The sequence below is a fragment of the Schistocerca gregaria genome, chromosome 4 (genome assembly GCF_023897955.1).
Source record: "Schistocerca gregaria isolate iqSchGreg1 chromosome 4, iqSchGreg1.2, whole genome shotgun sequence".
Taxonomy (NCBI): Eukaryota; Metazoa; Arthropoda; class Insecta; order Orthoptera; family Acrididae; genus Schistocerca; species Schistocerca gregaria.
The window spans coordinates 542,001,151-542,014,573 of NC_064923.1; the positions used below are offsets into that span (position 1 = coordinate 542,001,151).

Consider the following 13,423-nt stretch of genomic DNA (forward strand, 5'->3'; position numbering starts at 1 on the left):
TTAACCTAAGGACATCACACACATCTATGCCCGAGGCAGGATTCGAACCTGCGACAGTAGCGGTCGCGCGGTTCCAGACTGAAGCGCCTAGAACCGCTCGGCCACCAGCGGCCGGCAGTTTGAAATAAGTAGAACTGCAATAAAGTGGCGGCCTATTATACCACCAGTGGCGGCCTATTATACCACCTCTTCCTACATCGTAACAGGTCGATAGAGCCTATACGAAACAAAAGAGATCCCCCAGTGAATCTAAGCGTATTTAAATATATAAGTAGTAATCACAGAAAGAAAGGAAAGAATGACTGGTGAAGTCCTGTTAGACAAATTTGGAAAATCAGGTTTCAAATTAGACGATTTAGCAGTTCTGCTGTCTCATCCGCCAGCGTAGCCGACGTTGGTTATGCGCACCTTTGCGGTGGTTGTCGACTCGGAGGTGGATGAAATGGTCACTGCTAGAATATGGCCGGCAAGGCGAGCAGGTGTGGTGGCGTAAAGTTCCTTTCCGCCATTGTCCTGTATTAATTTCCAAAGCTTTCCTCAGTGGGTCGCAAAGTGAGGGCCGTTAGCGACCTCGACTGCGCAGGCAGGTAGGACAGCAGCACTGTTGTTTTGTATGACAGGGCTTCTAGATTTTTCTAACAACGCTATACACTCTTGCCGTTCTTCCTACCGTTACTTTTTAAGTACTTAAATAGAGCGAGGGTCAAGGGAAGGTATCTTTTGTGTTGTATCGACCTGTTGTTTATTGTCAAAATTTATTTTCTTCAAATTTCAAACTTGCTGAGTATATATTGTGTGTTACAGCCGCCTGGTAATCTATTTCTCCGCATACCCGGCAAGTCGCGCGGACAGGCGCCCCACCAGGAGGACATGGGTAAACGGCTTTCATCAGCACCGAGACATTACGACTGGGTTGTTTACCACGGAGCTACAAGTCGCATCCACAGCGTATGGGGGCGGCAACTTCACCGATAGGCAGTATACGTGTCGGAGCAGAGAGCTCTGTCAGGAGGGCACTATTTTGCTACGCCAGGTCATGAGCTCTCACAGAGGCACGCGGATGGCCATCCGGGCCCGATTGTTTAGGCTATCGCCGGAACGTGCTAAGTTATTTAAACGCTCGGCTCAAGTCAGCAGTACTAGCAGTTCTGTCCAGCCACATCAACAGTTCAGTCCCACTGCTATAAGTTGGCGGTACCGACAGTTTCGTCACTGGATTCCGCGCCAGCAGGCACAGTGAATTCGTTGTGGTCTTCACCTGTAGTATGTCACCTGTCAAACGTTGGCAGCACCGGTTCAGTAACGTACCAGTCTTTCACGCCACCCTCTGTCACGACTCCGAGTTTAGTCGTGTAGGTACATCACAGACAACGTCACAAGAGAGATAGTTCTTTTGTATGTAGCTGTGTAGACATTTAACCAAGGACATTATAACTGAGATGGATTTTATTAATAAAGTTACCCTTTCACAGAGTCTTCTATCATTCCTCAGTACAAGCTCATGTCACAAGCAGATGCCGATCCATCCTTCGGATGAACATGCTAAGGCCGACTGTCCAGTTGGTGCTATTAGAAAGAAGTAGGCTATGTGACAGCAACGGGTTTCACCCTCTCCCTTCCCTCATCACCATCTTACAATTCAAACACAAAACCACACAATGGCCGTACTGTCACATATCCGCACGAAAACGGTCATTGTGTACTGTGCGCGGCCGAAGAATTACAACTAGGCGGCTGAACCTACCCTTTGAGGTCTCCGACCCAACAGTCCGACATTAGTTTTTTTCTTCTATTGCCTCCGCTGCGTTTCTCGCGTAGGGAGCACGAGTATGAGAGAAGAAATTAGAGCTCGTAAACAGGCCCAACGCTCCGTACTCGACTGGACTTGACACTAGTACCATCTTCCGCAGACCGCGCCGTTCCTAGTGAAAAACAACAACGGCGAGGTATTGAGGGTGGTCGTACAGAAACGAATAATTAATTTCAGTGCCCTAGAAGAGCGTGTTTTACAGTTTCGACCATTGCAGCAGGCGAGGAAATCGTCAACTCTTTGTTCTAGTCTCCCATTACGTGTGCGCTAACTGATTTTATATTGTGCGTTTGGTACGCCATTAAAGCATTCTCTGCGGCGAAGGCAGTCGATGGGGAACAAAAGAGAGGAGTCGTCAGAGAGTCGGAGACTGCAATCGACGTGTCGCCGCTGCCGCCGCCGCCGCCGCCGCCGCCGCAGTTAATGAGGAGTGTTTGCGGGAGGTCGGAGGTGCGTGTAGTGCGTCGCGGCACGCGAGGACAGCGAGTGGCTGCCATGTGGCGGCGCGTGCTGGCCGAGTATGCGCAGGGCACCACACTGCACGGCTTCCGCTACTTGGCGCCCGGGCTGTGCGGCCGCGCCGCCAGGTAAACACACTCTGCTTACCGGTGCGTCTCCGGGGATAGCTGCCACAATCTAATAGCTCTAAAATTTATTCACCTACTTCAAAAAACGCAAAATCCACATTCCTTCTAATTTGTCATGTCGACCCATTACATCCTTCCTAAGTAACAGCCCGTGTCTCCATTAGCGATTCAGAATTATCCTTCATGCTTCCATCGAAGGTACCCAAAATCCAGTCTTCTCCAGGAAATCCGCTAAAGCACCTGCTCCTGTCCAATTTCTCCACTTTCTCCTCTTCCTGACATTAATACGATGGGCTCTCATAACTCCATCTCCTGATACTCACAGTGCCCCTTTCCAAATCCAATTAATTATTCCTATTACCTAAAATCCTAAAATACCTTGACACTTGATTGTAAACCCACATCGAAACCCAACCCGATAACCACCCAATAGAGTGTCCGCTGCAGAATAAATTTACGAACTTTACCTTGGGGAATGCATCCCTCCACAGTTATTTGCACTTACAATGTTTTGCCTCGAATCATTCTCCTCCCTGCCATTAATGCCTGGATATCCTCTCCACTCTCCACCCATCTTCTATCAGTACCCCCATAATCTTGAATACCGTATACTCTGTCTTACTTAAGGCGGCCGTTGCGGCCGAGCGGTTCTAGGCGCTTCAGTCCGGAACCGCGCTGCTGCTGCGGTCGCAAGTTCGAATCCTGCCTCCGGCAGTTCTTAGGTTAGTTAGGTTAAAGTAGTTCTAAGTTTAGGGAACTGATGACCTCAGATGTTAAGTCCCATAGTGCTTAGAGCCATTTTGTTTACTTACCCCATCTGTCTACTTCTCCTACTCAAATCCTTCATCCACTCATAAAATGCCTCTACTTTCTTATCATTTCTCCTCTAGTTCACAATGCTGGCATATCTTCGAGCGAATACCAACACATCCAGCCAACTGTACACCTTTATACACTCCATATCCTATTTCAACGCAACTCCAATAGCTTCCCCATACCAGGAAATTGAATCCGTCTTGAACTTTGCCTTTCTTATCAAACACAAACCACTCTCCTTTTTCTCTCACACCAGTGTTCCATTTCTTTCCAATCTTATTCCTCACACATCCTTCCCCATATGCACAGCCTCCATCCTATTACCCTGTCCCAAAGCCCATGTATCCTACTGTCCCACATAACACGTCTGCAAATACTAATCTGTTAGCTCCATTACCACTCAATTCTTCACAGAACAACTTAACCTTTCTACTCTGAACTTATCGTCTCTTGTTGCAAGTCCTACTGCTTTCAAGGCTGAGCATTGAGTTGCTTCGTTATCGTTACAAAAGATGTCCCTTAAAATTTATTTTCAAAAAGACGGAAAATAGCTCATGTTAAACAATCTATAAATCTTTATCATTTCAGAAACGTAAAAAAACGGTATTATTTAAATATTTAAAGACTATCGTTGATTTATTTAGAATGTTTTTACTGGAGACTGTCCAGCCTACCGAAACCAGAAAGAAAGAATTGAACGTCCATAAACGTAGCTGTAATTTTCGGTGGGACGGGCAAGAAATGGATCTGAACAAAAGATACATCAGTAAAAAAGCACAAAAACTAACTGAAATAAGAGTGTTTATAGATTATCGTCGAAGAACAGACCCGCGCGGGATTAGCCGAGCGATCTGAGGCGCTGCAGTCACGGACTGTGTGGTTGATCCCGGTGGAGGTTCGAGTCCTCCCTCGGGCATGGGTGTGTGTGTTTGTCCTTAGGATAATTTAGGTTAAGTAGTGTGTAAGCTTAGGGACTGATGACCTTAGCAGTTAAGTCCCATAAGATTTCACACAGATTTGAACATTTCTTTTGAAGAAGTCGTTTGAGGCTAAGCGTGAACTTTGTCTGGACAAATATAGTGCAGCAAATTGACGAGTTGGGGGGAGGGTACAGCACATCAATTAGAACTCTGTATTCCTGGAAACACTCCATTACACTCCCGGCACCGTGACATGGCGCATTACCTTATTGATAAATGCCACCGCTGTCGGAAATCATGATCGTCATGAAGGAGTGTACGTTGTCTGCAAACAGCATACGATAGTTCTTGGTCATCATGGTTCCTTGCATGAGCTTCACTGGACCCATGGATGGTCACGTGAATGTTCCCTAGAGCGTAAATGGAGCCGCCGCCGGCTTGTCTCGGTCTCGCAGTGCCGCTGGCAAGGAACTGTTCCCCTGCAAGACAACGGATTTGCGGCCTCTCATCGGCATGATGAAGAAGGTATCGAGATTCGTCAGACCATGCAACGTTCTGCCATTGTGCCAGCGTCCAGTGCCGATGTCACGTACACTTTTCAGTCGTAGTTGCCGATATCGTGGTGTAAACATTGGCACATATGTATAGATCGTCGGCTGCGGAAGCCCACCGTTAGGAATGTTTGGTGCACCGTGTGTTCAGACACAATTGCACTCTGCCCAGATTAAAGTCTGATATTTATCCGCCACAGTTGGCTGCACACCCTGTTTTACCAGTCTCTCCAACCTATGACGTCCGACATCTGCAATAAGGGGTGACCAACGACGTTTGGGCGCAGTTTCACTTGGTTTTGCCAATTGCCGAAAGTACCACAGCATTCCTGCAACACCCGAAAAGTCGTGTAGTTTCCCCGGACCATCAGATTATATCTTCGGTGAAACGCAGATAAATCGCGCTTCTTCCCCGTTCTACACGCGGCCAGCACGCTTACCGATACTACTAGCACCGTGCGTGTGTCTGACCAGCAGTCATTCCTCTCCAGGTGAGGCTGCAATCGCCTGGCAGGTTTATATCGATAGTAGGTCGGTGGTCATAATTTTCTGGCTGATCAGTGTACAGGCTTCATAATTTAGAACTCTTGTTCTTCTCCTCTTCAACACACAGCCCAGAGAAATCCTTAGACGAATGTTAGAATGAACGCCTAAATTTTCTTCCGAAATTTTATTTTCAATTGCGATTAAGTAGTTCATTGTGAGAATATTTCAGAAGGTTGAAGCATGTTCTGAAGAAAATTTTGTTTGTTATGGATTGGTCTGCGTTGCTTCTGCATCAGCAGCTCATCGACCATCGCTTCATTCTACAGTATCTTAACTGTTTTCTCGACCCATATTTTTTGACAGAATGCTGGCAACCTAAGTCCTCAACGGACAAATCTCAGAATTTTTAATCAAAATTTTATTAGCTGTTAGAATGAAGCACTTGTCTTTTAGATTGATAGACATAGATGACAACCACGGAAGTGGCACCTAGACGGAATGGTTTTCATTTTGGTCATTATACGTGAGAGTATTTGGTGTTGGAATATTTGAGTCACCTCTAGCGACTTCTTGTCTTGGTTGCAGTGGCATCTGATTGGAGTAATCCACAGCACACCCTTGACAAGGTGAGTTTATCTGCGTCGCTTTGTTAGATATCCTTTCGGTTTCGGAGACACTCAGCGCTTCGACTGCAGATTAATAGGAAGCTTGTGAAAACCGTATTTTAAGACGACTTACTTAGTGTACAGATAATCCGAGAAGATCGCTGCATACCAGAACAAAGACATCGCGATATACACTGACGGATATGGAGGTGTCAGACCATGAACACCTTGACCAAAGGCGACCAAACTGATACTACAATACTTCCATCACAGTACAATATTTGACTTCATTTTCATCCGTAAGCGAGCTGACGTTCGGTATTTTCTGTCCAAAAGATATGAAGTATGGTGCAAGTATATCATGACTATTGGGTTTGTCTAACGTTTCTGGAACTTTTCACATGAAGCTCTCAACCCGAGTTGCATAGAGAAGATGCACGTACAGCCAGTTGCTACCTTCTGGATGAGCGTGAGGGACAGGGGAGCACCACACCAACAAATTTCACAGATGTTTGGTTCTATTGCAATGACTCCAGAAAGAGAGATGAAAAAAAGAACTCATGACAAGAATAGTGGTCATGGATCCTTCCAAAAGGACTACACCAAGAAAAGATTGTTGTATTGTTCAACAGGCTTTGACCAATAGTCCGGATAGTCCGATGACATCAGGGAAAAGATTACAGACAGAGTGTTACGAAAAACCGCCGGTATTGGATTACTGGAAACTGACTTCACATCTCAAGTTGATCCGGCGCCTTTTACTGCTGACACCAAACCCAAAGAGACTTGTGTGGTACGTAGCTAGAGTCAATTGGAGCTTTGAGCTGCATCCTTCGGCGTTCAGCTTTGAAATTTGCACCCATTTGTGACACTCAAATCGATGGGAAGGCCTCCGGAGAAGATCTGGTGATACATAACAAGATTCTCGAGATCGGTACCACTGCAAGCCATAGAATCAAGATGTGAGGAGCTGTAGAATACTACAGGGCCGATATGGTGATTGTTGAAGGGAAACTTAATGCTCACCAGGATGGTAAACCCTGTTCTGACACCAGCCATGATAAAGAGTATCAATCCGCACAGTCTAACATGATAATTCAAAGACCCACAATGTAGTTCACAAACGCTTTGAGACTGCAGAAGTCCTTGACAGGCTTCACTGGTCGCCTGATTTATCACTCATTAAGAACGTCTGGAGTACAACAGGATGGCCGGCCTCTGAGGCCGAGCGGTTCTAGGAGCTTCAGTCCGGAACCGCGCTGCTGCTACGGTCGCAGGTTCGAATCCTGCCTCGGGCATCGATGAGTGTGATATCTTTAGGTTAGTTAGGTTTAAGTAGTTCTAAATCTACGGGACTGATGACCTCAGATGTTAAGTTGGGTTGGGTTGTTCTGGGGAGGACACCAGAGAGCGAGGTCATCGGTCTCATCGGATTAGGGAAGGATAGGGAAGGAAGTCGGCTGTACCCTTTCAAATTAACCATCCTCGCATTTGCCTGGAGCGATTTAGCGAAATCACGGAAAACCTAAATCAGGATGGCCGGAAGCGGGATTGAACCGTCGTCCTCCCGAATGCACATCAATTGTGCTAACCACAGCGCCACATCGCTCGGTAGATGTTAAGTCCCACAGTGCATAGAGCCATTTGAACCATTTTTATTTTCCAATAGGATGACGTATTCCTTTATTCACCTTTCAGCCAGCAATATTCATGACGTGATAGAGTATGTGTTTAAGGGGTGGAAAGAACAGCTCAAGATTATATTCGGAGGTTGTTTGCTTCTGTATCACGATATACCATGTCATGTATTCGCATTCTTGGTCGTCTCATTACATACTGATACTGACGATGGATGTCAGTTCCGAATGGAATCAGTGTTTAATTATTTAATATCCGTTAAGTGATGATCAACTTCACAAAATTTTATAAACATTGGACTTGTGCTTCAGGATGAAGCACTTTCCATTTCCGTCAGTGTAGTTGACCAGTTAATCCACATATGGATACAGATCGAGTAGTTCAAAGGTTATATACCCGCATTTTGATCTTTTTTGTGTTGGTAGATTATGCTGGTTTATCGCCATCGCCACATCGATAGTTTTCGCGGCGACCGCCATCTCCGACACGTGGAGGAAGTACCGCGACAGCCCGACGACCACCTCGGTGGTCAGCACCAACTTCCCGCTCTACCGGATTCCCTTCCCAGGTGTCACCATCTGCCCAGCCGTCAAAGTGCGAAGGACCGTCGGAGAGAAGTTGCTAATGAGGCAAGTAGCAATTCACTTATTAGAAACATTTGATAGTTCAGGAAAATTGCAACAGTATGAAGGCAGTATGACGTTTTGCATGTGTTTACAGGTAATTCAAAGCAAGGTGCGATGTTTGAAGGGTAAGAATTAGAGGTTTCGCGTTTACGAGCTGAGTAGCGCCTTCTGAATGCTAGCATTAACCGTTAATGGTAAAAGTTTCAAATTTTCAATTATCGTCTCTTCGACAAATTGACATGTATCTGACAGTATATCGGAGGTAAAATATTAATATTTGCAATACATCGAACTTTTTATGTATGAAAAAGACTGTTTCTTCCACAACGAATTCTCAGGTTGCAGCAGAATGCGCACTGATTTGAAACTTCCTGGCAGATTACAAATACGTGCCTGATCAGAATCGAACACAGGACATTTCACAGCCAAGTGCTAGCCGACTGAGCAATCCAAGCAGGACTCGCGACCCATCCTCCCAGCGCTACTTCCGCCAGTACCTCTTCTACCGTCCAAACTTCACAGGAATTCTCCAGCATACCTTGCGGCACAAGCACTCCAAGAACAAAGGTCGCAAAGAATTCAAAATCATGAAACCTGAATACAAAGAGAAATCTTCTATATTACTCATTTTCAGATGTCACATTCCTTTTTTGAAAGTCGACATGAATTGGAGCGAAGTCTGCAGAAACGCTGTCAGTTGTGATGTCGAAGTGCAACCCGAGAGCAGGTGAGGATCCTCAGCTCAGTTGTCCACCAGCACCCGAGCGGGACCACACAGTACGAACCGCATAATTATGGCCTAACACATCATGTGAGGCAACGGCATATTCTGTGGAAAGCAGCCGCCGGTAAGATACTGTAGCGGTGGGATTCGTGAAGCCACTACTAGTTGGGTGACAAGCCGTTACTGATGGGTAGCCCATCCATGTGTATCGGGTTTGAATGGTAGTCAGGAGCAACTTGGCGCAAATGGACGCCACAGCAGCTCAGCAAGAACTCTCTTACTCATCCGATGGGCATTGTCAGAGACGAAAAGGAGGATCGAAAGCGACGGTGCAGCGGTGGGGGTGGCTGCGTATTACGCAGCGCTGCGTCAGGCACCAGCTGGGACTGGCGTGACGTCATCAGTCAGGGTCACTGCACGAGGCGACATGTTGGTGAATCAGCGCGGCACGGTAGGCGACGAACCCTGGACCACAATGTCCGATGACTCTCAACGCATGTGTGGTGGCCTTCAGACGAACGTCGGCTGTCCAGTGGTTGCTGATGGATGACAACAGAGGATGACACGGTGGCTGGTTGGGCGAGAATAACTACTCGGAGTTGCCGGCGATGTCATCAGGTATGTGGAAACTTCATGAACAGGCGCGCAAAGTTTGCTCCGAATTAACATTACATTTATCAAACTATTCACCTAACGTATATTTGAGGGAAGAGGTCTGTGTTATCATCGGTACATTATCTACTGAGAAAGCTCATTTAGTGAAGAACATAAATTAACTTTGGAATCCCTCGGAGGCTACGTTATTCCTCTGGGTCACATTCGATATTTACTTCACGATGTGCAACTGACTGTTATCGCATCCAGTGGTATACTAAGAGAATACTGACTGGTTCAAATGGCTCTGAGCACTATGGGACTCAACTTTTGAGGTCACTAGTCCCCTAGGACTTAGAACTAGTTAAACCTAACTAACCTAAGGACATCACACACATCCATGCCCGAGGCAGGATTCGAACCTGCGACCGTAGCGGTCTCGCAGTTCCAGACTGCAGCACCTAGAACCGCACGGCCACTTCGGCCGGCAGAGAATAGTGAACTTGGGTGTATAGTACTATTTCATAGTTAATTCCTTATAATGTTTTACTTGCATGACGTCATAAAATGAATAACTTTCATTTCTCGTAGTGACTTAAAGTTGCCCATACAATATTTTGTTAATATAAACATATTTACCTTTCAGCGTCAGTATATTTCGTTCTGCTTATTTGAAATAAATTCAGTAGACTGATATTTGAAAGTATAGACAACCAGATCAACCACGGATAATCTTGGCCTCTACACATCGCGTATTTTGTTCTTAAATCTTGTCTACGTGAAACCCTCGAAAGAATGTATATGATTGCCTAGCTACTTAAAATAGCGATGGTCACTTAACAGCTCATTGCCCTCAAACGATCCAATCCAAGTCATGAAACGAGTACTTGTACCACTGCAGAAGTGACAGCACATCGCGCGGTACCTTAGCGACTACTTTCACTGTGATTTCGAGGTCTGCTTCACGCCTGAATCCCCTCGTAAATTCACAGTTACCGCATTTTTGTTTAACTTCATGTATCTTGGATTTTCCTGTTATTTGTATTCAGCCATTAGTCTAGCTCACTGCTACCAGTGTCAAGTTGTTTGTAAGGATACAAGCGTCGCTTTTCTGTTTAAATCCCGCATTTGGCTGTATTCATCTCACAAAAATATATATTACCTCCCACGTAGTTAGCGTAATTTGTATTCCAGAGCAGAAGATTTCTCACAGTCCGAGTCTAAACTGTAATTCTATTCATATGGCGATGGTTGTGAACATTAAGCTACTGAGAAGGTAATGTCTTCAGATATACCTTCTTGGCGCGTTAATCTAAGGGACTATAGAAGTTCGAAAACCTAGCGAAATCATATGCCCTTACTACATATAACGCACTTTATTTTACGTTTCCCATAAAAAAAATCCTACTATTCTAACCTTTTAGTCAAATACAATTAAAAAACACTTGCAGAACACCAAAAGGTGACCATTATGTCGCGTGGTGGCTTGCTTTGAAAGTGTAGAAGCTACGAGTCTTAGAGCGAAATAAGCATAAACAGTTCGGTTGATGCAGTGGAATTTAATATGGTTCTGTTCAGCTTCGTGTTTATTTCGACTTAGCGCACTGTAATGTATCATTTCGGTTTCCGCGGGACTTCGGCTATTCTCTAGTCTGAAGGTAAAGCGCCGCTCTTTTCTTAATTCAGCTAAATAGTCGTGGCCTGGTCCGATTCCACTATTTTCAAGGGCGAGTGATTTCCGCATCATAGCCGATGGTTCCTAATACCTATTGGGAACAAACTTTTCAAAACGTCAGCAGGTAGCAACACTTTACAGTAATACTGCGAGCGTTAACAGAAACTGCCAGTTAATGTTTTCGTATTATGCTTTGAATGCTGATTAGCTCAAAGACCCTCATGTTAAAACATTTTCGTGGCGCGGTTTGGAGCTGGCAAAATCAAGGAGACTGCCGGTAGTAGGTTTGAGCTGAACTCATATTTTCCGATATCAGTGACTTTGTGAATGACATTTTTCGGTAACTAAGATTTTTAGTTGCGATTCGTCACAGCTTAAAATCACAGCTAAAATTCATGACTTTTACCGCACCACAGTCTACAAATGTTAAAAGCTATTTCTTCGATTTCTGCTATTTACCACCTTGAATGATAACACTCTGATTATCAGCAACTAGCAACTAACAGACTCTGGCAAGTACATCTGCTAACTGTTATTTCTAACCAGGAGAACAACTTAAAATTCCATTGGGCACCTGAATACAGTTGCCAGTAAAATTAACACTTATTGAATTCGATATACTAATAAAACACCTGTGAATTTAATAAAATATAACAACTGCTGTTGCCCGATATATACTAAGTTCCATACTTGAAAAAGTCTACACCTTGCTTTTGAGCCCGCTAATAAATTCGTGGTTTCTGTGACGGGAATAACTAAAGTATGGGTTAATCATACATACACTTGACATCCACATTCGGCTGATGAGGTTTACACAGAGATGTAGAGAAAAGAACAAAAGGAATCCACCACGACCACAAGTGTCTAGCACTGAGATGCTACTCCCTCGATATTAACAGGCGGAATGAACGCGTAAAGTTACCACTGAAATACGCAAAAGAAGATCGAAACATGAACTACAAGGCACATTTAATTTAAATACACTGTGTAAGAGTAAGATTACTGAGACTATAGCACAAGAAGGTCTTAAACCAGAAAACGACCATGTAGTGCTAAAGAACGAAGGCAGCCAACTGTTGTGGCCGAGCGGTTCTAGGCGCTTCAGTCTGGAACCTCGTGACCGCTACGGTCGCAGGTTCGAATCCTGCCTCGGGCATGGATGTGTGCGATGTCCCTAGGTTAGTTAGGTTTAAGTAGTTCTAAGTTTTAGGGGAGTGATGACCTCAGATGTTAAGTCCCATAGCTCTCAGAGCCATTTGAACCATTTTTTGAACGAAGGTAAGCACTGAACAAACAGAAATTTAACGAAAATGGCATAGAAATGCTCTGAACGTATCGCAAAAGTAACAAGCTACGAGAGCTAAAGGCTCTCAATCATGGATACTAACACCTGATGGTAATGAACAAAGGAACAATGTACTGAACAATGAAAGGTATGGAATGAAGCTGATAGAGAAATCAGTAAAAAAAATCACAGTGGTACCATACAATGGAACGCTCTCGCTATTAGAAAAATGAGAAGCTGACTGAACTGAATCGTTACCCATTCAATACACCTCCAGTTGTTCTAGTGACTGGTGAAATCAATCAATAGTCTACGAAATCATCTAAAATTCGAAGTATTGAACACTCACGACATTAAAATAAAGTTCATCACACGAACTGATAAAGTAGTAAGAGAAAATAGTTAGAGTTTCAGTTAGACTGAAAACGTACACAAATTAAAACATGAGGTAAACTATCGAGGATAAGGTCTTATGAGCAACCGAACTTACCAGACTGCCAGAGGACAGTGAAGGGCTCCCATAACGTAACCTGGGGTTATCCCTCCAACGGAAGTGACTAGAGAGCAGGCCTACTACTGTGTGCCAACCTACACAGAAGGTATGACCAAGGCAAAGGGGAACCTCTTTACTGCCCACCAACAATCTACTTACGCTTGTCGTACTAACACGATAACAGACTACTCAGTTCCCTCTGTAAAGTACATATAATTCGTAGCTGCGCACACACATTTATTCGTTTTATTATCCCAGGATGGAAAAAAAAGACAATTACAGTGGAATATGGCACTGCAGCATTGTAAAAATGAGTGTCAGACTCAGAGAAGTAGCAAACTTAATGGATTTTGCACAAGTGCATATGGCTCTGAGCACTATGGGAGTTAACTTCTAAGGTCATCAGTCCCCTAGAACATAGAACTACTTAAACCTAACTAACCTAAGAACATCACACATATCCATGCCCGAGGCAGGATTCGAACCTGCGACCGTAGCGGTCGCGAGGTTCCAGACTGTAGCACCTGTAGCCGCTCGGCCACTCCGGCCGGCCAAGTGCATATGAATAGAAAATTAGCAGACAAGTTTAGTGTAATATATGTGAACTGTGGCT

General features: G+C 44.7%; 1 protein-coding gene across 1 annotated transcript in view; it reads left to right on the top strand.

Moving 5' to 3' along the window:
- The first annotated feature begins 870 nt into the window (after positions 1–870).
- LOC126267797 (sodium channel protein Nach-like) overlaps positions 871–13,423 on the top strand; it is a 192,930-nt gene continuing 180,377 nt past the window's right edge. Inside the window, exons 1-3 of the mRNA XM_049973101.1 lie at positions 871–874; positions 2,118–2,397; positions 7,839–8,042. Of these exons, the coding sequence (XP_049829058.1) occupies positions 871–874; positions 2,118–2,397; positions 7,839–8,042 (488 nt within the window). The remainder of the gene's footprint in view (positions 875–2,117; positions 2,398–7,838; positions 8,043–13,423) is intronic.